Source organism: Vulpes vulpes, chromosome 3 (genome assembly GCF_048418805.1).
Source record: "Vulpes vulpes isolate BD-2025 chromosome 3, VulVul3, whole genome shotgun sequence".
Classification (NCBI taxonomy): Eukaryota; Metazoa; Chordata; class Mammalia; order Carnivora; family Canidae; genus Vulpes; species Vulpes vulpes.
The window spans coordinates 15423051-15450897 of NC_132782.1; the positions used below are offsets into that span (position 1 = coordinate 15423051).

General features: G+C 34.3%; 1 protein-coding gene across 6 annotated transcripts in view; it reads left to right on the forward strand.

The window, feature by feature from the left end:
- The window catches only part of UBR3 (ubiquitin protein ligase E3 component n-recognin 3), a 226700-nt gene that overhangs the window by 76476 nt on the left and 122377 nt on the right, over window positions 1–27847 (forward strand). For all 6 annotated transcript variants that reach the window (XM_072751893.1, XM_072751891.1, XM_072751894.1 and 3 more), the window contains exons 9-19: window positions 2205–2384; window positions 2928–3061; window positions 8645–8731; window positions 12936–13001; window positions 13090–13179; window positions 14602–14730; window positions 15363–15415; window positions 15516–15649; window positions 16015–16100; window positions 17625–17766; window positions 20528–20624. In XM_072751893.1, coding sequence (XP_072607994.1) covers window positions 2205–2384; window positions 2928–3061; window positions 8645–8731; window positions 12936–13001; window positions 13090–13179; window positions 14602–14730; window positions 15363–15415; window positions 15516–15649; window positions 16015–16100; window positions 17625–17766; window positions 20528–20624 — 1198 coding nt within the window. The remainder of the gene's footprint in view (window positions 1–2204; window positions 2385–2927; window positions 3062–8644; window positions 8732–12935; window positions 13002–13089; window positions 13180–14601; window positions 14731–15362; window positions 15416–15515; window positions 15650–16014; window positions 16101–17624; window positions 17767–20527; window positions 20625–27847) is intronic.

The window sequence follows — 27847 nt, forward strand, 5'->3', positions numbered from 1 at the left end:
ATGTTCCTGTCTCTCAACCCTACCCCCCCCCCCCCAAAAGCTTGTCATCCTCTTCACATGAACTCCAATCTCCTGAAGCTGATTTTTTAGGTCCTCTGGCTTCATTTGTGCCACCCTTCTTTCTCCTAGCAATTCCATTTTTTTTTTTTTTATTGCTGCCTCTACCTAGAATACCATTTTCCTCTCTCATCCCTAGTTTGTTTGGTTGATCCTAATTCCCCCTTCATTCTGTAGGTCTTAGTTTAGACATCTATTCTTCAGGAAAGTCTTTTCCTGAATTGTAGACTAACTGTATTTTTCCCTATAACTTCTTGTGCTTTGGCTATCATAGCCCTTATCACACCCAGTCTTCTTTTATTAATCTCAGTGGAGAGAGATACTATATAAGTTCTGATTGATTTACCTCCGTATTCTCAAACTTAATAGAATACCTGGCCCTCAGTAAGTGCTCAATGAATATTCGTTGCTGAGTGAGTCTCAGGGAAAAATAGAAGTCCTAGTCCTTTTATTTCACTGACGTTTCCAAAGTAGTTTTCACAAGAACAGTAGTATTTAAAGCAGTGCCAGGAAAATAATAATTTTGATTAATTGTATTCTGCATATTCATCTTCTGGTTTCAATAAAATAGAACAGTGATTTTCATGTTTAAAAAATTTTCAATTCCAGCATCACTGAGCACTGTCCCGTTAATAGCAACTGCTCATTAAGTCTGGTGGCAATAGTTGTCACTCAGAGAGGGTTTTCTAATCTTAGGTATGGGTATTTGTAAAAGTCCCAACTTCGTTCAGTTATACCTCTCATCCTATTAGAGGCACTAAAAGAGAGTATGATTAACATTGTGGGTCCTGTTCTTATATATGTTTAAAAGTTAAGAGGTGGGTAAAATAATTTCATGGACTAAAACGTAAATGTAATATATGGAAAGTAAGTGCAATAGAAGCCTCTCCACTGATGAGTTTAACAAGTAGATGGTTAGTTGAAAAAGTTGGTTAAAGTGAGGAATCATAAAAAGGATACATAGATGTATTAAACAATACACTTTAACTTAAAATACAGAGATGCATATTCATTCTCTAACCTGTTGATTTTGGGCAAAGCATTTTTAAGATATAGTTTCCTTGATTGGAGTTCTCCTTCATCTTTCTTATATGTACCACTTCTGCAAAGCATCATCTGTGATTTCCAGTTTCAGTTTCTTTAGAGTTAGAACATAAAGATCTTTGTGAAACAATCTGAGTGTAAAATTCTAGGTTTTTATGATTTTTCTCCAAGATTTTTTTAGCATTTTCTTAGGCACTTTTATTGTCTCTCAAACTTATGACCCAGTTTTTGTAATATTTGTCTTTATGTATTCATAATCATCAGTTTATGTATGTACTTATAATTTAAATTTTAAAATAAAAAGAACAATTAGCATGAACAGAAACAAAAAAAGACTCTGGATAAGTATGTATTTTGGCTTTTATGTAGTAGGGAATAGGTTAGTAGCTTTGAGCACTCTGTATACTATAAATATTAGTATGTTTTATAGTAGGAATGGGGGGCTCATTTGTCCAGTGAATCAGTTAAGTTGGAATAGGTTAAGAGAGCTAATGCATATACACTCTAATTTCTAATAGTAAAGATTTGTACATGCCTAATCTTTCACCACCCACAGTAATGTAATTAAACTTTAGGATTTTTAAAAAAGGATTAAGAAGTTTAGTTACATGTATCTTTAATTTTTGAATACTGTGTTTGCCATAAAATTATATTTATATATTCTTTGAATAGAAGAAAGCAATTATATAATCCATATCTTACAGATTTGTTTGATAAGGTGGAATGAGATTAACCTAGGGATAAAGATATTTTACTGATTGGAACTGAAGATATTACATTATGTTGTTAAAATCAAGGAAATAATAAAGTTTTATGAACATATACTTAGCTCAGTGTCATGTAGTATGTTAAACTAATGTGGTAATAATAATTTTAATAATGTAATGTTATATGTTATGTGTTATGTTAATGCTTCATTTAATTCCCTTAAGATACATGTCTTTTCCCCATTTTATGGACGGGGAAATTGATTCAGAGTCTAAGTAACACATCATATGGCTGTAGTTTGAATTCAGATATCCCTGTTTCTAATGTGTATAATGTGTATCATTGGTTTGTTTTTTTTTTTAAACTTATTACTGGGCTGTGTCTGTCTGTTTTAGATGAAGAAAATAGTTTACATGTGGTAGTGAACTGTGGAGAAGCATTACTGAAGAATAACACTTACTGGCCTCTTGTCAGTGATTTTATTAATATCCTTTCTCATCAAAGTGTGGCTAAGAGATTTTTGGAGGACCATGGTTTGTTAGTTACATGGATGAACTTTGTATCTTTCTTTCAAGGTATGAATTTTACTTTTTTGGTTAATTTTTTTTAGTTTACAAAATGCGTAATGCAAAATGATCAGATATACTAATTAAAAGATAGCACATTATTTGGGTTACATGTGAAATGTTTCATTTTAATTAAGATTTGTAAGTACTTTAATCAGGTGTTCATGAAGATATGTTAGAGTCATGCAAAATATCAAATTATTAAAAAGGAAATGAGTGTAGTATTTTAGCACTTTAAATCATTAATCCATAAATTTCTAATCTACTCAAGAAAGATTTATAGCACTTGCATAAAATTTCAAGTAGCATCAGTTAAATAGTTTTGACTTTCTTGTTTAACATATTTAGTTATATAACAGATAATTCACAAAGTGTAAAAACTTCTGAAAAGACTATTTTATTTTAAATAATTTATTTATTTTTCTAGATATTGTGTCATTTATGCTGTTTGTGCGCATCAGAGTCTTTGGTGCTAGGAAGTATTTTACTTGATTTTAATTTGAATACTTGCTCCCATTTGGCAAGGTTTATATCTGCTTTAATTTTTGCAAGGTATGAACTTAAACAAGCGAGAACTAAATGAGCATGTGGAATTTGAGTCTCAGACCTACTATGCTGCCTTTGCTGCTGAACTTGAGGCCTGTGCACAGCCAATGTGGGGGCTCTTATCCCATTGTAAAGTTAGGGTATGTTGAAAATATTTTTGTTAATTTCTGTCTTTACCTTTAAAAGAGTGATTTAAGAAAAAGATTTGTGAAAACATTGACTTGTTTACTCATATATAATAATGGGCAATGTTTAATTGTGAATTCAGTTTTGTGACAGCTGACCTCAGACAGTAATTATTATTCTCAGGCAGATTGGAGTTCATTATATTTGTCAGATCCTTGTAGTCTTCTCTTACCCTGAATAGTGTTTGGAGCTTTATTAGAAGTCTCCACATTTATCTTTGTTGCTTCATTTTATCCATTATGTTAGTTAGTTGCCTGATGCTTTTTGTCTTTCAAGGAATGAGAATAGTTCTTAATAAAGTTTATATTTTTAAGATTCCAAGCACAAAGTATACACTTCATACAACTTCCAGTTGTCTACAAAAGGAATCTTGAGTAACATAGCAACAATATTAATCTTATAATTGGTTAAGAAAATGATCACTTGTAATTGCATGTATTTGTGTCCGTATACAAATATATTTTTTTACTTTTGCATTTTAAAGTATTGGTTTGATGGGTAGTCTCCACAGTCTTGGATGATCTAGAAAAATGAAATGCCCTGACTGAGGTTTTGCTATATGGATCCTATGAAGACCAGCTGCCAACTGTATTAATAAGGATGCTGGACAAGATTTTATAGTGGAAATATTTAGAAGTCTTGGATTTTGACCTTATCTCTGCATTTTTCTACTTAAATTGCTTGGTCAACTCATTTAAAACTATTTGAACGTCTCCGTCTTTCTCCTTAGTTTTTTAGAAAACAAAGCAAAAGAAAATGGGACACTAAAGCCTGCCCTTCTTCACAGGGTTATTATGAGGCCCTCCTCCGTATATACTTTAAATATATGAATTCCTTTAAGCAGATTCATATTTTCTTTCATGAGTTCGACTATTCTCCAAATGCATGTGACTTACAACTTTGTTAGTGTAGCCAGGTTCAGATTTTCAACAGCTCTGGCTATTCATGTCTATCTCCTTAGAGGTACATTAATTTTCTCAAGCCCCTAATTAATGTATTAAATTCATCTGCCCGTACTGTGTCCTTTACATCATTTATGGTATCTGAAAATATGTAGTTATCTAATACAGAAACTTTCTCTCATGTGCCAGTTGCATTCAACCTGTAATCAGATACTATGAAATTTCGTTTCTGTTCTAGAAAGTCTTCCTCCCACTTCCTTCCTGTGTTTTAATTTATTTCTTTATATCTTTAAAATCTGGGTTGTTAAGATAATTTAACTGGTTTTCCTGCCTCTAGATTTTTTTCTACTCTAACGGGTCCAATACTTAAATTACTTTTCTAAGCTCTGTGCGTATCTCTCCTTTGCTTAAGAATCATTACAGTTCTCAACTGTCTACAGGGTAACATCTGTGTTTTCTATAGAGACATTTAAGATCCTCTATCATTTGCCCGTAACTTGTCTCTCATAATTCATCTTCCATCTCTACCCCTTTGTTTATCTATATCTTCACTGGATTAAATATCATTCTTCAACATGTGGTGTCCTCCCTTGATTCCTGTGCTTTTGTTCAAACTAGTCCCTTTTTGTATGGTCTCTCATGCTTTCTGCCTAGTCTTATGTGAGAATTATCTGGGAAGCTTTAAAAATATATATGCCTAAGCTCCACTGTCAGAAATTTTGATTTCTTTGGTGTGCAGAAGGACCTCGGCAGTGATTCTAATCAGAGTGAAGAACTACTTGTGTTAGCTCTTCAAAAATGCTACTCAGCTGATACGTAACCTGCTCATTTAAGTTCTTTCAGTCAAGTTTATGATTCTAGTTTCAATGTTTTCATAGTATTTTGTTTAATTTCTGCTGTAGCATTTATAAAAAATAAAAAACCCTGACATATGAGGTTCATTTGTTCATTCACTAAAAAAAGTATTTGTTGAATGCTATTCTTATGCTAGACACTATCTAGATACTTGGGTTTTGGGTGTTGAATTGAAGAGACACGATTCTTGTTCTCATGGGGCAGTCTAATAAAGGAGACAGATGTTAAGTGGGTAAACACACAGATTTATTTTGTAAGTGCTCTATAGGAAAACAGGTTGCTGTGAGAGTAATGAGTGTGGGGACTGATTTGTCTTGTGCTCAAAACATAAATCAGGGTTAAGGTTATAAATTTTAGACCCTTGGTAATGTAAATGATATTTATCACCAGGGGGTAAGATAAGATAAAAAAAGGAGAGAAGTGGACCCTCAAGAAAGAACTAACATTTTGACATCAGAGATAAGGATGCGGAGAAGAGCCTTAGGAACATAGTATCATAGAAGTCAACAAAAGACAGTGATGCAGCAGGGAGGTTGATAGGATATTAATATGAAAAGATCAGTATTTGAAGAGGATTATTCTGACAACTGTGTTTAGGATGAATTTTGATTATGAAATTGGGGTTATGTTTATTTCTGATAATGAGAACTCATTGTTCCTAGATAGTAGTTTAATTTTTAGCTTTGAAGGGCAAGATTGCAGTGTGTTATAGTTCCATTAGCCTAAGAAGTGAAGACAATAGAAAAAACAAGTTTATATTGTCCTGATAGAATTTGAAAGTAGTTTCTCAGTTAAGTAGTATTTAGTTCCTAAAATAAGACATTTTCTTGATGAGCACCTACATTCTGCCAGACGTTCTTTACACTATATTCTTCGCATCATATTCTTATCTAATCTTCACCTCTTATAAAGTAGATACTATCATCTCTTTCTTTCAGAAGTTAATAAGTTGCCCATGTTCACACAGCTATTAAGTAGAAGCTGAATTTGAAATCATTTGATTTCAGAAATTGTGCTCTTTCCCACTTTGCTGTAATTGTCTGTTAAAAGCAAGAATGTCTAGAACTTTTTACCAGTATTATTGTTGGATTTTAGAAATTTAGGCTACATGAAAGACTATTAAAGTAAAAAAAATTAGCTATTTTCTTGTTTCTATTCTCTAATTATCAAATACAAAACTAAAGGATTACTGATAAAAAAAACTTATGAGATAACTTAACTTTCTTTGTATGATTGCCCTTAATGCTGTTTGGTTCTTGAAAATGTTAAGGGCTAGATAAACAATTAATACCAGATTGATAACAGATATATTGAATAAAAGGATGGCACATTTCCAGAATCTTACTTTTTGCCTTCCTAACGGAACTGATAAGCTGTAAAATCTCCATCTAGTGGCAACGTTAGGTTACTGCAGACTACAGAAGTGTTTGGCCAGGACCCTTTGGAGCACTAAACTGCTTGTCACACATAGTGCTAGATAGACTACGACACAGGGCATTTTACGAACATTATTTCACCTGCTTCTTTCGCAGTGCTAGGAGGTAGATAGTACTATGTCCATTTTTACATATGGATAAACAAACTAAAAAGGTTATAAAACCAGTAAGTAGTACCAACATGCACACTGAATGTTTTTGGGTGGGTCTGTTAGTGGTGGGAGATGGGAGAGCGATGATCTGCACATGATTATTAAATATGCTGTATTTAGGAATGTAATTAACTTGTCACCTTTTTTAAAGGCCCTTGATACATGCTTTTCAAATTTTTCTCCAGAAAGCTCGTATCAGTTTATACTTGTACCAAGAGGATGTTATGATACACATTTGCCCAAACCCTTGATAAATTGGGAAAACATTTGATTTTAAATGTTTTTTTATCCAGGACTTATCTGCCACGTATTTTGGTTATGACACAGTGTTTATGGTAACTTAAAAGTGCCATTAAATTTTTTCAGTAAGAAATAAGGAAACATAATCTGTAAAATAATATTTTTGTAAAGATAAATTCATATAGGATAGATTAAAACAGTGAGACTGTTGGCAAGGAAACTAGATAAGTGATATTTGGTCTGGAGGGCAGTAGAAATAAGAGTGGATTTACATGATAATATTAAGGAAGAATTAACAGGATAAGAGACTGAGCAGGGTAAAGGAGAAGGCAGCAATGGGAGACTTTTAGCTTTCTTGAAAGGCATTGAGTAATTTATATGTACAGCTAAAGATTTTAACCTGTTGATGCTGCCTGTACTTTTATTATACATTAAGGCCCCCAAATGTCTATTTTTAAAAACTTTTAAAATTGAGATCAGATTTATACAACCTAAAATTCTCTATTTTAACCATCTTAAAGTATACAGTACAGTTGTGTAGGATAGTCACAAAGCTGTGCAACTGGTACCACAAATTCCCCACCACTAATCGCCCATCCTCTAAAGGAACCTCATACCTCCCAGTCCCAACTTCCTCTTATTCCCTGGAAACCACTGCTCTCCCATCTGTCTCTAATTTGCCTGATCGAGTCATTTTATGTAGGTGGAATCATGCACTATATAGCCTTTTGTGTTTGTCATCTCTCAATTAGCGTAATGTTTTCATGGTTCAACTATGTTATGGCCTGTATCAGTACTTCATTTCTTTTCATAGCTGAATAGTAATCCATTGCATAGATATACCACATTCTACTTCTTCATTCATGGATTAATGTCATTTTTTAGTTACTATGGATAATGCTGTTGTAAACATTTGCGCGTAAGTTTTTGTGTGAACATGTGTTTTTAATTCTCTTGGATATATGAGAGTAGAATTGTTTGGTCATATGGCAACTCTGTGTTTAACTTAAAGTGGCTGTACCATTTTACATTTCCACCAGCAATGTCTGAGAGTTCCAGTTTCTCCTCATCCTTGTCAACACGTTTTATTTTGTATTTAAGAAATTAGAACCTTCCTAATAGGTGTGAAATGATATCTAATTGTGGCTTTGATTTGTACTTTCCTAATGATTGATAGTGTTGAGCATCTTTCATGTGCTTGTTAGCTATTTGGAGATCTTTAGAGAAATGTCTATTCAGATCCTTTGCCCGTTATTGTTACTAGTATTTTTTTGAAGAGAGGCTATCATGATTTATTGTGCCATTTAACTTAATAGTTGCCTATGTCACTGGATTCATTTCTCTATACAGCATTATATTTTCTTTCAGAGTATGTTTATTTTAAGTGGCACACACTTATCCTTTCTTCTTCTTAGTTAAGCTAAGATATTCACAGGTTGCTTATAGTGCTTAAGTGTTCTGCGTTCGTTTTTTTTTGTTTGTTTGTTTTTATTTTTTATTGTGGCAAATATGCATAATGTAGAATTTAATTGTGGTTAGATGTGCGATTCATTGACATTAGATACATTTCTGTGTTGTGCAACCATCACTGGCATTCATCTCTAAGACATTTTTGTCATCTCCAAGGAAACTGTACTCATTAAATAGTTAATATTAAGGAACTTATAATATTTTTGGAATGTTTTCAAATGGAACTTGATATGCATCCCATAGAACTATTTCAGTTTTGATTCATTTTCAAGAATATTATATAAAACATAGCATGTTCTCATAATTTTCATAATTGTCACTGGTCATTACTATTGTGAAGAATTTCTTAAAATGGCAAGTGTGGTTATTTTGATAATATATATTTACCATTAAATATATAGTTTTTAGGTATTACACATAATTTTGAAGTTGAAAATATGCATATTTATGTAGTGTAAAATTTGTATAACTTACTATTTTAGGAAACTCAAGAGTACACCCGAAATGTTGTTAGATATTGTCTTGAAGCTCTTCAAGATTGGTTTGATGCTATTAACTTCGTAGATGAGGTATGTATATTTTTGACATACGTACAGATACTTAGAAAATCTCATTTAACACTGAAAATAATGAATATCTTTTCATGGGGTATGGGAAAAAAGTCAGAATGAACATAATACCATTAGGTATTCTCCTTTTTGAAAAAAGGAGAAGTGGTTTATCAGTTCTTTGATGTTTAGGAGATTCTAAAGCATACTAATCACAATTGCTATTTCCTAGGGAAGAGTATAATTTCTTTTTATAAGTGTATATGTCTCCATATTTCTCAGGAGCAAAAATTAGTTTCATTTGGAGAGGTAAAAGTGACAGTGTAAATGTGAATGGGTTAGGGGAGATTAATGGAAAGGATGTTACAGCTTCATTAATTGATCAGTTTCCTCTTGTGGGCTTGAACAAAGGTGATTCTTATTAATAATGAGCTGAGAAGAGTTGGCACAGAACATAGTCTGTATAAATTAAACAAGGGTTTGCTTGTAATTAGCCAAGTTTCCAACCAGAAGTGCCTTTTACTCCACTTATGAAGCAGGTTCAGAATATGCCATTTGCATAAGGAAGACCATGTTTCAGACAACTCCAGCTCCCCCATCTGATTTCTGAATCCTGGGGAGATGGAACTCCTGCTGTCCTTTTTTATTTTTTTAAGTTTTTAAGATTAATTAATTATTTTTAGTAAGGTAGGGGGATTTTTCGTTCTTTTTCTTTGTCTTTCTTATAAAAATTTTTTTTGATACAATCACAAACTTAGTGAAAAGCTAGAAGTGCAGTACAAAGAACTTTATTTTCTTGAACTGTTTGACTTGATGCCTTTTACTCCCAGATACTTTGGTATGTATTTCCTACAAACAAGAACATTGTCTTAACAACCAGATACAACTACAAAAATTAGGAGGTTAACATTAATATATTATTACTGCCCAGTCCTTAGAATTCCTTCATGTTTTACAGATTGTCCAGTGTTGTCCTTTATAGCAAAAGGATCCTATTCTGAATCCTATGTTACATTTAGTCATCATGTCTTTAGTCTTCTTCTGGAACAGTTTCTCATTTTGAAGAGTACAGCTAGCTCAGTTATATTGTAGAATATCCCTCGGTCTGGATTTATCCCATGGTTAGATTCAGATTATGCCTCTGTACTTTCAACTTGCTTTACTCCTTTGCCCCCTCTAGGGTTAGTCACTCAGCTGGAGCTTCTCTTATACCAGTTCTCATTGGTATTTGAAACTTATGGAGGGATTATTGAAATGGTAGCATCACTAAGACAACACTTACATAAACTTGACTGTCAGGCTCTATTCTTTGTGTGATGTGGTATGTGTGTGTATGTATATGTTTGGGAGATGGAGTAGGGAGGGATGTTCTGAGATGAAGAGAGTTGTAAGCTAGGCAGATACCACAAAGGTGTCTCACAGAGTTAGAATAGAAGCAGGGACTACCATTGAAATCTAGGCACTAAATGTTGAGGGCCTGAGCTAAGGTTACTTACGGGCAGTGTGGAAATAGAGAAGGAGGTAGATTTAAGAGATACCTAGAAAATCACCCAGAAGGAGAAGAGTAGAAAGCTGAGAATGGCATCTGACAACCACCAGTATGTATGGCAGCAGTGGAAGAAGAGTTTGGCAAGTGGCTAATCTGTGACATTAGAAAAGGAGGGGTTATGGAATGTAACACTGCAGAAGAGTGCGAGTTTAGGAAATGCTAAAGCCTTGAAAGACAAGATAAGAGTCCATGACTTTGTAGTTAATAGCACTATGTTGGGTACCATGTTAAAGATAATCCTCACAGCTATCCTGCTTATTATCCCTACTTTATAAGTCAGGCATTTGGGTACAGAGAGTTTAACTTGCTCACAGTTTATAACTAGAGGTGGCAGGGTCAGGGTTTGAGTTCATGAAAATCTAGCTTTTAGGAACCTACTCTTTTTTTGTTGTTAAGATTTTAACATTTTAATTTATTTGAGAGAGAGAAAGCAAGCATGAGAGAGAGAGCTAGTGAGCACGATCAGGAGGGACGGGCAGAGGAAGCAGCAGACTCCCCCCCTAAGCAGGGAGCCTGATGCTGGACTTGATCTCAGGACCCTGGGATCATGACCTCAGCCGAAGGCAGATGCTTAACTGGCTGAGCCATCCAGGCACCCAGGAATCTGTACTCTTAACCACTGTTCTTAATGCCTTTGGCGGAAATTGATGGAGATCTTTTTTTTTTTTTTTAAAGATTTTATTTATTTATTTGATAGAGAGCACAAGCAGGAAGGGCAGCAGGCAGAGGGAGAGGCAGAAGCAGGCTTCCTATTGAGCAGGGAGTCCCATGTGGGGCTTGATCCCAGGACCCTGGGATCATGACTTGAGCTGAAGGCAGATAGATGCTTAACCAATTGAGCCACTCAGGTACCCGAGGGAGAGTCTTATTTAGCTAGTTAGTATAAAATATGTTGCTCAAATGATTATGGTAATGGGAGCAAACTTATTTTTATTTTTAATTGTAAAATAAAAGTAACAGAATTTACCATCAACTGGGGGTGCTTGGGTGGTTCAGTTGGTTGAGTGTCTGTTTTCGGCTCAGGTCATGATCCCAGAGTCCTAGAATCGGGGATTTGCATTGGGCTCCCTGCTCCTGCTGGAAGCCTGCTTCTCTCTCTCTCCCTCACCCTCTGCCTGCTGCTCCCCTGCTTGTGCTCTGTCAAATAAATAAATGAAATCTTAAAAAAAGGGCACCCCCGGTGGCGCAGCGGTTTAGTGCGGCCTGCAGCCCCTGGTCTGATCCTGGAGACCAAGGATCGAGTCCCGTGTCAGGCTCCCTGCATGGAGCCCGCTTCTCCCTCTGCCTGTGTCTCTGCCTCTCAGTCTCTCTCTCTCTGAATAAATAAATTTAAAAAAATACTTAAAAAAAAAGAAATCTTAAAAAAATTACCATTAACCACTTTTAAGTATATAATTCAGCAGTGTTAAGTATATTCACATTGTTCTGCAGCTGATCTCCAGAACTTTTCATTTTTCAAAACGGTAACTCCTTATTTTCTCTTCCCTCCCAGCCCCTGAGAACTACCATTATATTTTCTCTCCATTATTTTGACTATTTTATGTACTTTATATAAGTGGAATCTGTATCTTTTTCTGACTGGCTTACTTCACTTAGCATAATGTCCTTTCTTAGATGATGTTGCATATATCAGAAATTCCTTCCTTTTTGTGGGAGGCATTATTTATTAGAACAAATTTCTGTGGCCATTTATTCGCATATTGAGGAGGTTGTTACTATATTTGTTTTGAAAAAACCTCAGGGATGGTGACATATTGCAGTTCTTTTAAACTCTAAATTATAAATTTATACCAATATTACATTAGCATAATTGAATGTTCTGGATAGTTTTTTTTTTAACTCTACCCGGAAAATACTTGTAAAAGTATTTAAAAACAAATAATACTTTTTTCATTTTTCTTATTTGTTTAAGAAGGACAATGGTGGTGTAGTTTTTTTGCCCTATAGTGATAGAACAATCCATGGGATTTATAGATTTAAAATACAGTTTTGTAATATTCACAAGAATGCTAAAGTTCCTTGATATATACTGGATACGGAGACTGTGTTTAGTGTGGATATGGGGAACATCTTACCCAGCTTGTGAAGGAATACAGGGAAGCCCTTCACCTGCACCCCACTTTATGACTGTGATCAGGGTCTCTTACCACTCTGAATATAACATGGAGTCCAGACTGGCTCTTCAGTTCACTATTTGTTAAATTTAGGAAGATATTTAAGTTTCTAAGCTTGAATTTCCCTACTTATAACATGAGAACATTAATAGTTTCTGTTCCATAGGGTTTTTCTGAGGATTAAATGAGGTAATATGAATAAGGTCAGCTGTGATTATTGTTCTTATTATTATCATCATGTTTGATATGCATGCTTTTGAAGATTCCCAAATAGACTACGGTAAAGGGAAATCTGTTCCATCCCTTGTTCTGTGCTAGATGCTTCAGAGAATTAAGGGTTGAGAGTATATAATTTCTTCCTTTAGAAATTTGCATTTAGATATTTAAAATGGAATTAATTTTACCTATACAGTAGTTTTTTAAACCTATATCTTCTAAAAGTTTAAGTTTGGATTAAAACTTACAGGAATAAATCAGAGTGAAAGTATGGTTTTAGCATTTTGAAACTTTTGAACTTCTGTAAAACATTCTTTGACTTGTGGATTTCGTTTGTTTATTCCAGCCAGCACCTAACCAAGTCACTTTTCATCTGCCCCTTCATCGTTACTATGCTATGTTTTTGAGTAAGGTAAGACTATAATCAAACAATTATTATTACTTTTTTAATATTGGGAAATAAGTATTGAATTAGTAATTTTTTCCCCCATAATTTTTAGGCTGTGAAATGTCAAGAACTAGATTTGGATTCTGTTTTACCTGATCAGGAAATGTTAATGAAACTCATGATTCACCCACTCCAAATTCAAGTATGTATTCAGGCTTTTAAAAAGTTTTGAATTGAATTTCTTAGTTATGTGATTCTTCTTTTATTTTATTCTTATGCCTTTACATTGTTGTTATAGCCAAAATGTTTGAAAAGTTTTTTTAAACTTAGATATTTTTGCTATATTATATTTTGGTGTTTTTTGTTCTTTGAAATTTACATTTAGCTATAATTTCCCCAGGAATTCTTTTCATTGTCTTGACTTACAGGGAAGTTTTTAACATACTATACAGCACTATTTTTTTTTTTTTTGATAGGAGACCCAGCAGATTTTTCTAGTGTTAGTACTATTTCGATTTAATTATCCATTGTTGTTTGGGGTAACTTGCCTACTTGATTCTTAGTTTTCCCATCTGGAAAATGAGGGAAAAGAGGATTTTTGTGCATAAGCACTATTGTTTCTTTCAGTTCAAGTACTATAATTTTGTGGGCCAACCTTTTATGTGTATAGAGGGACTTGCACTTCAGTTTGTTTTTCTTGGCAATTTTATTTATTTTATTTTTTAAAAAGTTTTTATTTATTTGAGTGAGAGAAGGGTGAGCACACATGAGCAGGGGGAGAGGCAGAGGGAGAAGCTGGCTCCCGGCTGAGCAGGGAGCCATACATGGGGCTCTCTCCCAGGACCCTGGGATTATGACCTGAGCCTAAGATAGTTGCTTGACCAATTGAGCCACCCAGGCATCCTCTCCTTATTTTTTAAGTAATTAAAAAAAAAGATTTTATTTATTTATTTGAAAGAAAAGAATTAAACATTAACATAATAAAACATTTTTATTTGACTTTCTTACCTGCTCATTATTTGAAAAATGGCTAGTCTGGAACAATTAGCTTTGTTTTATGCTTATTCCTGTGTTTCTTTAAGCATTATATAGGGTTTTCTTTTTTGAGAAGGAAAGTTAATATGTTATTGATTCCTCCTGAAAGATTTCATTGAAAATTGTTATGTTTCTAGGAATCATCATGGAAAACTAACGAAGGGGGATGCCTGGGTGGCTCAGCAGTTAAGCATCTGCCTTCAGCTCAGGGTGTGATCCTGGGGTTCTGGGATCGAGTCCCACATCGGGCTTCTTGAATGGAGCCTGCTTCTCCCTCTGCCTGTCTCTGCCTCTCTCCTTCTGTGTCTCTCATGAATAAATAAATAAAATCCTTAAAAAAATAAAAGAAAACTAACTCAGGTATTAAAAAAATCCCCCAAGAGAAGAGATTGTATAAAGCATAATGAGCATTTAAAAATTTCGAAGTATGTATTTGAATTGAATATTTTAAACTAACATGGGACAGAATGTTAGGCTCATGCTACAATCAGGTTATAAAAGATTTTGAAATGATTGTTCAGTCTAACATATTTTTTATAAAGATTGAAGTTAGAAAACTTCTTTGTCTAATTTATTTTTATTTTATTAGGCAAGTCTTGCTGAAATCCATAGTAATATGTGGGTAAGAAATGGTCTACAAATCAAAGGACAAGCCATGACCTATGTCCAGTCTCACTTCTGTAATTCTATGATTGACCCTGACATTTACTTACTACAGGTAAGTCAACTTGATAATGCAGATACTCTACTTTAGAAGTGTCTCATTTTTATCCACGGAATTTAGTTTATAGAGGTGACTCAATGATGACATGAAGTTAGTGCCACAGGGGAAGCATTAGATCTTGGTCAAGAGGCAGGAATAGGAGCAAGGAGAAATCCTAAAGCAGAACCTTTTTTGGCATTTGCATAGGAAGGGCAAGGCATGGCAAGGCAACAGTTTAGGATTGGTTAGTTTGAATAATAATAATAATAATAATTATTCTGGTGGACTTTGGGGCATCAAGGCTGTCCCCAGCTATCTGGTACCTGGCCCCAGTTTGGTTTAGGGCAGGGGCAATATTGCCTTGGTGTGTGAGAGTTAGATAATAGGGGTGATTGACTTGCCTGTAAGAGGTTTGCTCCTAGGTAAGTTGTTTACTGTCTTTAGGAATATCGTTAGTATTTACTGTCTTTATAGCTAAAGAGAGGGTTAGTCTCTCCCCATGTCTGTAAGGCCGCCCAGGTGTCAAAACATGGTAAGATACAGAACTCAAGCAAACCACATGATTAATACAAGAAATAAAACAATATTGAGAAATAAAGTTTCTGGGTTTTCTTTTCTTTTTTTTTTTTTTTTTTTGTCTTTTAAAGGTTTGTGCTTCTAGACTTGACCCAGATTACTTTATTTCATCTGTCTTTGAAAGGTAAGCATAATTTATTAAGACAGATATTAGGAAGTATTTGGAATTTAAGTTGATTTTGTTTTAACTTAAAAAAATCTGTCTCAAATATTTCTTATTATAGATTTAAGGTAGTGGATTTGTTGACAATGGCATCACAACATCAAAACACAGTACTTGATGCAGAGCATGAGAGATCGATGTTAGAAGGCGCTCTTACATTTCTTGTGATTCTTTTAAGTCTTCGTTTACATTTAGGTAAAAAGCACTCATACTAATGCTTGGATATTAACTATTCTCCCTGTCTTCCCCTCTCCCTGTGGTAGTAACTGGCTTATGGAAAAGAGAAAAGGATTTGGATATATTTAAACATTGTTTGAAACTCTTTACATGTTGTACAGTTGTTACTCTTTTTAGAATATCGTTTAAAAAATCCTTTACTTAAAGGGAGCTGCAAACAGCAGGTTAGTTAAACTGGTTATATTTGGGGCATTACAGTCTTTGTTCTTTAATTTTTGAAGCACCTCATTTTTGGTAAAACACCTTAATAAAAAGTATGGTAAGTTGTTTCTTTATAACTTACATATATTCAGATTTATTAATTCTCTTTTTAATTGTTATAGGGATGTCTGATGATGAAATTCTCAGGGCAGAGATGGTAGCCCAGTTGTGTATGAATGACAGGACACATAGTTCATTGCTGGACCTCATATCCTTTTAAAGTTTACTTTTCTGTTAATTATAGAATCTAAATAATAAGTAGTTTTTGCCCATTTAAAAGTATATCACTTTTGTGATTGAAGAATATTTTTGGAGTTGAAAAATAGTAAGGAAAAAGAACATCAGTTGTTCAATTCTGCATTCAGGGCTTATGGCAGATATTTTTGTCTCATTGTTAACCTCTCAGGGAGCTTGTTAGCCTTGGTTATTAGATTTCAGAACCGATGGCTCTGGGCACCTGAGGATCTGCCCTTGCCCTTCTAGGATGATATTAGTGAAAGGAAGCTGGACACTTTGTAAAAAGCAGTTAGGTCTACTTTATCTGTATACTTAGGTTGGAATTCATGGTTAAAATTTAGAGGTATACCGTAATTATTGTCAGGGTTTTAAACACTTTAAGGATTTTCTTTTTGTTTCTTAGAATTCAGTCTTAAACCAAGAGATTTTTTAAAAATTTATTTATTCATGAGACACAGAGAGAGAGAGAGAGAGAGAGGCAGAGGCAGAGACACAGGCAGAGGGAGAAGCAGGCTCCATGCACGGAGCCTGACCTGGGACTTGATCCTGGGTCTCCAGGACCACGCCCTGGGCTGAAGGTGGCGCTAAACCGCTGAGCCCCCTGGGCTGCCCAAACCAAGAGATTTTTAAGGGCAAAGACTATCATCTATGAACTTCAAAAACTGTGTTCTTTGAGACAGAGCATACAATATACACTTTATAATTTTTAAGTTATGAAAATTTTAGACAAAGATTGTGTTATTTTGTGATAAAATTTATTTTGTAAATTTTGGACTAAATTTACTTTGTATGTTATGAATATGTTTGGAATAATTGGCAAAAATTTTGTGAAATAATTCCTATGGAATGCCTATTTGATAACCTTGAAGATTTTCATAAGCAGTACCAATTGATTTTATTTGATTTCATTCAACTATTATATAATATGTATCAGTGCTGTAACAGAACAAAAGTATTCCTCTGTAACTTTGAATGAAAATTAATTGATTAATTGATGTGAAATCAATGGGAAAGGATCTTTATGGTTTTCTGATTTTCCTCTTTGTAAAAATTGGTTTAGCATCTTTTTCTTTTTTCTTTGAGGATGACATTTTGTGTTTTTGGAAAAATAATCTTTGCTCATAAAAATCTTGGCTAATTTTTAGCATATTGTTTTGATTCTCTAAGGGAAAGTATAACATTTGTAAAATGATGAAAATGGAGATTAATTTTAAAAGATGTTTTCATTTTCTGAAATTTGGTTAATTTTGGTGGAAATAAACTTGGGAACTATTTTAGCATATAACTTATTAATAGGCTTCTAGATTAAATATTTTAAAAATTCACAATTAAAGTTATTATTGAACTCTTGTATTATATAGCCCTCTTGTGGTCAATTTTACATATTACAGTCAATTACTCGAAGCAAAAGTAGTAGAAACTGGAGTACCTTGGTAATTTTACGATTAAAAACTGGCTTTTTGGTATTATTTTTTTTTCTTGACACATAAATCATATTCCAGAAAACCCAAATCCCAAAAGTGGCATTATTCCAGGCAGTTATAGCTTTGAATCAGTTCTATCAGCTGTAGCTGATTTTAAGGCTCCTGTTTTTGAACCTGGAGGTTCAATGCAGCAAGGCATGTATACCCCTAAAGGTACGTTTATATACTTTAAGATACTATTTCAAAATTGGTTTTCTGAATATAAGTTGTATACACTGAAAGGAAAATGTTTTGCTTTTTATGTATTCAGCTTTGAGTTTTTTGGTATATAGTGATACTGCTTCCATTTATTTACAAATCTATGGTTTTATGTTACAGCAAGCTTTCTTAGATGACTGTTTTAGAAAAGGAACTTTATATATGAATTCTAGTTCATTTTTATAAGTGGATGAACTCTAAATGAACCAGAAATTATAAAACTATATACTTAAAGTTTTTAAAAATGTATTTGCTCTCTAAATTTCATTTTAAGATAGTTCTCACTACCCCAGATTTAACTTGATACCTTTAAAATTAAAATCTGTATAGAAGATTGATTACATTTTCTTAAATTTTTTTCCTTAAGTGGTTGGTTTTCCAAGGTTTTCTCCCTGGCTTCATAGATGATATGCTTGATAAGAGCCAGAAGTAGGTGAAGTCTTCATTCAGTCTTGTCTTTATCACTTCCAGGTGTTCACTAATCTAAGTTAAAATTTTGAAGGAAGTAGCACTTACATGCTTCTTGACTTCTTTAGCACGCATTGTGTAACTGAAAAAACTGATGCCCACATTGAAGTTGTAAATAACATATACTGTGTTTGGCAAAACAGCAGAATAAACCTGATCATGTGGGATTTTTTTCGAGGAGTCCACAAAGGTGAATTCATAGTCTCTGGTTGCAGTGTGTATTCCATTAAAGGAAAAGCACAGTGTTTATTGTAGCGAATACTTTGTATCTAAAGTTTAGTTGAATTTTTGAAGTGGAGCAGCATTCTAGTATAGTACAGCGCTTAGTAAGGTATAGTGTGAGGATTACCTCTGTCATACTCACTTGTGGTCCTTATTAAAAGCACTGGGTCCTATGCCTCAGCCTCTGCTGCTCTCATCAGGACCTCTGGGGATGAATTCTGGAAATCTGTTTTTTTTAACAAGCTCTGTAAGATGATTGTTACGCACAGTAATGCTTGAGACATTGAGATGGAGTACTGGGCTTTTGAAGATTAGAGTCAAGAAATTAGTTTTCATATTCAAATACAGCATTGAATTTTGTTAGCTAGTATTGAGAAAAGCAATTTCTTAATTTTGGATTTTACTTTTATTTGTAAAATGAAAGAGTTGGAGTAGATGAGAGTTTTTAAATTAAAGCTTTTTAAAAGTGGTTGAAATAAGACTTTAGTTTTGAGAAACTAAATCTTAAGTAAATCTGTTATATAACACCAATAAAAACACATTTGCTCTTGTTAGAGTCAATGTGGGTAGTGGACATCGCATTTCTCATCTTTTTTGTCATCTTCTTGCTCCTGAAGTGGCCCCAGTTAAACTTCTGTGGAAAACCACAGAACACTAAAGTCTGCTAAACTGGTTAATTGCTGAAGTTTTCTTCTATTGTTATGGTTTTATAATTCTGATAAAAGTATTGGCATTTTAATTGTACAAGTTAATAGATTTAAAAATGAAGGACAAGAAATCATAATAGAAATAATAACAAAGGTCTTTTTCTTTGATAAGGCCTGTCTTAAGGATCTTGTGTCATACTTATAATCGATAATTTAAGATGAATGAATAGTCTGTTACATGAAAATAGGGACAATTGTTAATTGTTTCTTACGCCAGGAAGTTGAAATTACAGTAGATGTATAGGAGGCTTAAAGTTTCTTGTTTTCTGATGTTAAGAATTTTGCTAGAATGAGTTAGGAAAAACAATCTAGGAAAGATACACTTTTTTTTTTTTTAAGATTTTATTTATTCATGTGAGGCATGGAGAGAGAGAGGCAGAGACACAGGAAGAGGGAGAAGCAGGCTCCATGCAGGGAGCCCAATGTGGGGCTGGATCCTGGGACTCCAGGATCACGCCCTGAGCCAAAGGCAGGCGCTTAACCACTGAGCCACCCAGGCGTCCCACGTACACTCGTAAAGCAATGGTTTCTAAAATTATTATTCTTAGGCCATGTTGTAGATTTTTGCCACATCTAAATAGTATCTCTATTATTATATCATAGTCTGTTGTGTTTCCTTAAATGGATTCACTTTTTTAAACTTCACCTCATGCTAAGCATGATTATTAGTGAGATCATGGGTTTTATATGCAATGTATAATTTCCTAATACATGTTAAACATGATTATATAATTATTAAAATAAAAATCTTTGTATACTTAAAATCATCTTTGTACCACCAGTTGTACACATACCACACATGGGATAATGGTTCCTAATTGTGAAGTTGGTAAGGTGATCAGTGATCAATTTTAGCAAAAAAACAGAAAATCTTTTATAAGCCAAAAATATTACAAAGTAAGACTCTTGAAAATCAATAGCTCATTAAGTTTTTAATATAGCTTTCATATTTTTATCTTTGAATATTTTCAAAGTTGTTAATGCATTGCGTTTCTTAAATTCTATTGGCACTTTACAAAAAAAGATGAACTAAACTTCTATGGTGAAGTCTTATCACATTATAATGCCTTTTTTTCATTGTTAATAGTTTTTGCTCACTAGTTCTTACTGAACTTAAAAGAACATTCATCATGATGAAGTTATGATTTTTGAATTAGGAAAGTAGTTATAATATCAAGCTTATTAAAGCAAACATGTAATCATCAAATCAAACTATCCCATATATGAATTTAAAATATACTTAAATGTAATTAGTCATCAAATATTGACTTTATTCCTAAGATGTCAGTGTTTTGTTTCTACTTTCTTTTGAATAATAGCTGAAGTCTGGGATCAGGAGTTTGACCCTGTCATGGTCATTCTTCGAACAGTTTACCGTAGAGATGTGCAGTCTGCAATGGACAGATACACAGCATTGTAAGTCTGTTATATTAGTATAATGATGTTTTGTCTTTATGTCGAAAAATTTCAATTATAACACAAATGTGATAAGCTATCATTAAAGTATACTCTTAGTCTTTAGGGCAGAAAATAATATTTTGAAATTTTAAAAAATCTGCCATATATATTTGTTCTCAATATCCTTGATCCAGAATCTTATAAATTTTATAAAATGTCAGAAATAGACATAAATAAAAAAATAACAAACTTATTTGGTTGCTATTGACCAGTGAAATGCCAAACCTAGTTTTTAAGTTGTTCTGCTTTTAAACCAGTAGAGGAGGCACAAGTTAAGAGAATGAAATTGTCTGTTATCAGAGGTGATGGGTACCTAAAAAAAGTGTGGTAATGTTGCTGTGTTTTTCACAACTGGGAAAATAGCTGAAGCAAATTGAATTTTACTTGTAAATATTTAACAAAATGGTTTAAAATGTTGATTGCAGAAAAAAGTTTTGAAGAATATCTTTTCAGTGAAGAATTCATTTTTCTTTGCTGTTACAGACTATTTTTTAAATATTGTATTGCTGAATATCATATATCTTTTATCTGCTTTCTAAAGTATGTGTTAAATATTTTATTTTATTTATTTATTTTTATGTTAAATATTTTAAAACATGTTTTAAATGATACTGATGTCTTAGCTCTTTTATTCCCCCCCGATGTCTTAGATCTTAAGAAAATATTTGTCTATCAAAGTATAAATATAAATATTGGGTATAACTGAAACTTTTTATTTGCCATGACATTGCACTAATACGTTGAATTTATGATCTATCACAGAAATATTTGAAATAGTTTGTAGTGTAGAATTTTAGCATACTTCTCCTTCACCCAAAAAAACGAAAACAAAAAACAAAGCCTAGTTCAGCCATCAGCATCTCTACCTTTCTCTAAAACTCTTGGAGAGATAGTTTGAAGTTCTTTGTACTGTACTTTTTTTTTTTTTTTTTAAGATTTTATTGTTTTATTTATTAGAGAGAGAGAACATGCATGAGCAGGGAAGAGGGGAAGAGGGAAAGAGAAACAGACTTCCCCGAGGGAGCTCGACCTGGGGCCCTGTTGCAGGACTCCAGGATCACGACCTGGGCTGAAGGCGGCACTAAACCACTAAGCCACCCAGGCTGCCCGTGATCCTTTTCTATTTGTAAGAAAACAACAAAAAATCCTTTTGAACAATTATGGTGAAAAATGATTGGATAAATTAACAGTTGTTTCTTCAAAGTCTAGCTCGGGGCTAGGCACTTCATTAGGTAATTTGTAATTGCTAAATTAATGAAAAGTAAATTTCTTAAATTTTTATGCTGAGTGTTTAAGTGAAAATAAGCTATTTGCTGTATGTAATGTTTAGATGTGTAGAATCTTAGGATCGTGTTGTCAGAAAAGGCCTTCAAAATATACTATCCAGGTTCCATTGAAGTATCTCTGAGGGCCAGAGCAACAGCTGTTGTTAGGCAACAGCAAGAGAAGACAGAGGTGGCCTGTACTGCTTTCCTCACTCTCAAGTACCCTTTAGTAGGCAGTTCAACTTTTAAAAGGAAAACAAAAACAAGACTACAACAATAAGGAACAAAACAATAGTTGGAAGACCATCCATTTAATTCAATATTATATTTTATATATGAAGACATTGTGGCCCAGAGAAGTTTAGTGAAAATGTTTGTTAATGAAACTTTTGTTTAGGCCATTTCCAACATGCAGATGTGATTTTTATATAGTGACTGTTTTAAATTCTGCTGGAAAGTAAGTTTTTTCAACTATAATTTTGATATTTCTGTTGCTTCCTGTCTCCCATCTTGAAGGTTAACGACTGCCGGGCCACGTTTGAAAAGTATGGTGTATGAGTTTATGTACATTTTTGTCTCAAATTAGTCAATATTTATTTAAGTGTTGGTTTGAATCACTGAAAAATTTTTGCTCTCGTGTAGCTTTTCATTTGCATTATCCTACTAATGCTTTTGAAAAGAGCAGTCAGAATGATGTATCATTTGCTACCTTGAACTAATATATAAACTTTATTTTGGAATACTTCATTACTCTAGGTGCTGCATATTTAGGGGCTAGTGCTTAAAGCAAACAAACAAAATAGGCACTGAAAATGCTTATTTATGCTAGTAGGATAGTTGAAATATTTTATCATAAGCTGTTGGGGTTTTGAAAAATATGCTTGTATACAAATACTACAGTATTATGCAGAAACCAATTTGTTTTCTTATTTATTTTTTAAAAGATTTAATTTATTTATTCATGAGAGACACAGAAAGAGAAGCAGAGACATAGGCAGAGGGAGAAGCAGGCTACTCACAGGGAGCCTGATGTGGAACTTGATCCCAGACCTTGGGATCACTCCCTGAGCCACCCAGGCATCCGATCAATTTATTTTTTATTTTTATTTTTTTAAAGATTTATTTATTCATAAGAAAGAGAGAGAGAGAGAGGAGAGGGTGGGTGGAGAGATTCTTTTAGCAGAGAGAGGCAGAGACACAGGCAGAGGGAGAAGCAGGTTCCATGCAGGAAGCCTGATGTGAGACTCGATCCCGGGACTCCAGGATTACACCCTGGGCCAGGGCGCTAAACCGCTGAGCCACCCAGGGATCCCCTATGTTTGTATGTATGTATGTATGTATGTATGTATGTATGTATGTATGTATGTATTTATTTAAAAGAATTTTTTTATTGGAGTTCAATTTGCCAAAATTTAGCATAACACCCAGCGCTCATCCCGCCACGTGTCCCCCTTGGTGCCCATCACCCAGTCACCCCAACCCCCTGCCCACCTCCCCTTCCACTACCCCCTTGTTCATTTCCCAGAGTTAGGTGTCTCTCATGTTTTGTCACCCTCACTGATATTTTCACTCCTTTTCTCTCCTTCCCCTATTTTTTTTTTTTTAAGATTTTATTTATGATAGAGAGAGAGAGAGGCAGAGACACAGGCAGAGGGAGAGGCAGGCTCCACGCTGGGGACTTGATCCCGGGGCTCCAGGATCGCTCCCTGGGCCAAAGGCAGGCGCCAAACCGCTGAGCCACCCAGGGATCCCCCTTCCCCTATGTTTTTGTTTTTATTTTTATTTATTATTATTATTATTATTATTTTTAGATTTTATTTATTTATTCATGAGAGACACAGGGAGAGGGAGAAGCTGGCTCCATGCAGAGAGCCCCAAGTGGGACTCGATCCTGGGTCTCCAGGATCATGCCCTGGGCGGAAGGCAGCACTAAACCACTGAGCCACCCGGGCTGCCCCTCCCCACAGAAACTTAGTTTTATGGTATTCTTGAATCATAGATGCAATTCATTTCTCTGGAATCTTAATGGTAATTTTTTAATTTTAATTTTTTAAAAAGGATTTTTATTTAAAAAGGATATTTATTTTTATTTTAGGGAAAGGGAGTCTGTGCACATGTGCTTGTGAATGAGGAGTGGGGAGGGGGAGAGAGAGAGAGAGGGAGAGAATCTTAAGTAGGCTTCATACCTAGGGAGGAGCCTAGGTATGCAGGCCTTGATCTCACAACCCTGAGATCACAACCTGAACTGGAACCAAGATTTGGATGCTTAGCTAATGGAGCCACCCAGGTGCCAGATAATTTTTTTTTATTTTTAAGATTCTCCCCCTCCCTTACAAATATATTTCCTCTAAATTAAGTTTTTGGTTTTTTGTTTGTTTTGCTTGTTCTCTGGCTTCCATGTTAGAGGCATTTTTTTTTTTTTTTGGTTTGTTTTATTTTGTTTTGATATTTTGGCTATTCTCGATACTTTGTGGGTTTTTTTTTTAAGTTATTTATTTATTTATTTGAGAGAGCACAAGCAGGGGGAGCAGCAGAGGGAGCAGAAGCAGACTTTTTGCTGAGTAGGGAGCCCAATGGGGGGCTTGATTCTAGGACTCTGGGATCATGACCTGAGCGGAAGGCAGATACTTCGATAAGCTTCTTTCCGTCATGAGCTATAATGCTGTTGACTTGAGTTCAGTGGTAATGAATCAATAGAATGGTACATCCAGAAAGAGGTAGAGGAAATTCACTGATCTATGCATGAGGTCATTCCAAAAAGTACTGAAATAGCAATTGTAGTGTGTGATGAAGCTATGGAAAGGTTAAAAGCTAAATTTGTGGACTTTTGAGATGATGACTGATAAAAAATGCTATACGCATAAAGAAATTCCTGTCACATTTAGCAAGGGTCAGGAAAATGTTAAACTTTTTTCCACTAGTGCTGGCTGGCTTGCATGTTTCAAAAAATAATATAATGTGAAAATTTTTAAATTTTCAGGCAAGGCAGGTTCTATAGATCCTGAGGTAGAAGAATTTTAAAAATACTTGCTAAGAGTTATACAGAAAAGGGTCATGTGAAAGAGCAGGTTTTCATTGTTGATAGGACTGTCTTGATTTACAAGGACATTGGCAAATATAATGCAAATGGAATTTTGATTAACAAAATGACCCAGACTTGCAGGAACCTAATCTTGTATTTCTCCTAGGAGCAATGATTTTGTTTGTGGTGACTTTATAGAACATAACTACTTGAATAAAGGCAGTTGACTGTATCAGGTATCTGTATATATAGATCTGTTTCTCTTCTGTTCATTCTGTAAATTAATCCCATACTATCACAAATATTGTTGTTTCTCTCTCACCTTTCTCCACATCCTCTTTTCTTCCTTCTTCTCCCTCTCTTCTTTCTTCTATTTATAATATTTATTCTTGGCTCTTTGCCTAGAACTTTATGATGACCATGTAAACTTAATGATGAAACATGTTGGATTTTGATTGAAATTGTGCTGATTGAAATTAATTAACAGCATCTAGATTAATTTAGTAGAAATGCCATCTTAAAAAAAAATATTTTTGTTTATTCATTTGACAGCACAAGTAAGGGGAGTGGCAGGCAGAGAGAGAGGGAGAAGCCAGGCTCGGTCCCAGGACCCTGGGATCACAACCCAAGCTGAAGCCTGATGCCTAACCAACTGAGCCACCCAGACTCCCTGAAATGCCATCTTTTTAAGTTTTTATTTTAATTCCAGTTAACATACAATGTCCTATTAGTTTCAGGTGTACCATATAGTGATTCAGCAATTCCATACATCACCAGGTCCTCATCACAACAAATGCACTCCTTAGTCCCTATGACTCATTTAACCCATGTCCTTCCACAGTTACCAGAGGGGATGGGTTAAATGAATGATAGACCTGAAAAGCATTCTTGTCTCGTTTCTAACACCTTTCAAATGTGTCACCAATATATATAATGTTTACTTTAGTGGTTTTGTATCAGATTGAGGAAGATTTTTTTTAGTGCAGCCCTACTAGGAATTTTTATTATGATTGAGTTTTTAATTTTATCAAATGCTTTTCTTGCATCTGTGTAGATGATGGTTTGCAATCCAGATATCTTTGCATTATTGGGGAAACCCAATCTTGTGATAATGTACTTTTAAAAAATATTGCTTGTTATGGTTTACTCATTAAAATATTTTTCCCCATTATACTCAGAGGAATATAGTCTTAGAAATTTTTTGTATCATGTTGTCTTTATATTGGTAACAATGTATATTAGCATCAGGAATTATTTATGTATCTTTTACCTTTTTGCTATTTTCTAAAATGTATCTCAGGAGATTAAGATTATTTATTTTTGAAATTTTTTTAAGCAGCTTTATTTAGATATAATTCACCTACAATACAATTCACCCATTTAAAGTGGACAATTTAGTAGGTAGTTTTTAGTATATTCACAGAATTGTGCTATCACTATAATAATTTCTTTTTTTAAAGATTTTATTTATTCATGAGAGACACAGAGAGAGAGAGAGAGACAGAGAGAGAGACAGAGACAGAGAGAGACAGAAATACAGGCAGAGGAAGAAGCAGGCTCCATGCAGGGAGCATGACGTGGGACTTGAGCCCGGGTCTCCAGGGTCAGGCCCTGGGCTGAAGGTGGCGCAAAACCACTGAGCCACCTGGGCTGCCCCACTATAATAATTTCAAAACATTTTCCTTACTCTAAATTAAGAAACCCCATATTCATTTTCAATTAATTATGCATTTTCCCCAGCCCTCCAGTTGTAGATAACTATCAATCTGCTTTCTGTTTCTATGGATTTACCTATTTTGGACATTTCATATACATAGAATCAAATGCATTCTTTTGTGACTAGCTTCTTTTACTTAGCATAATGCTTTCAAGGTTCATCTACATTCTAGCATGTATCAGAACCATTTTTTTTTTTTATTGCCAAACAGTACTCCTATAGTGAGGATATCCCACTTTTATTTATCCATTCATCAGTTAATGGATACTTGGGTTCTTTTCCCTTTGGGGTTATTTTGAATAATGTTACTATGACCATCAGTGTATAAATTTTTATATGATTATATTTCATTTCTCTTGAGAATATGCCTATGAGTGGAAATGCTAGGTCATATGGTAACTCTATGTTTAATTGTTAAAGGAACTACCAGATTGTTTACCAAGGCAGCTTCAGCTTTATAAATTCCTGTGAGCAGTGTATGAGGTTCCAGTTTCTTCTTCTCCTTACTAACACTTATATTCTGTCTTTTTGATTACAGCCATCCTTGTGGGTATGAACTGGTATCTCATTGTAGTTTTGATTTGCATTTCCCTGATGGCTAATGATGTTGAGCATATTTTCATGTGTTTATTAGCCGTTTGTGTATCATCTTTGGAGAACTACCGAGATTTTTTGCCCATTTTTAAAAAAATTTTTATTTATTTATTCATAGAGACACAGAGAGAGAGAGAGAGAGAGAGGCAGAGACACAGGCAGAGGGAAAGCAGGCACCATACGGAGAACCTGACGTGGGACTCGATCGGGGTCTCCAGGATCATGCCCTGGGCTGCAGGCGGCGCTAAACCGCTGCGCCACCGGGGCTGCCCTTTTTGCCCATTTTTAATTGGATTAACTTTTTGTTACTGAATTTAAAGAGCTCTATATATTATGAATACTAACATCAGGCATATGATTCATAAATATTTTTGCTATTCTGTCATCTGTGGGTTCCTAGAAAAATAAGGTATCATTATTTTTGATAATGATATCACTTTTTGAGTATCTCTTGATGCACAAAAGTTAACTTTAATGAAGTTCAATTTATCTAGTTTTTTCTTTTGTTGCTTGTGCTTCTGGTATCTTATCTATTGCTTAATCCAGGGTTACAAAGACTTAAGCCTATGTTTTCTTCTAAGAG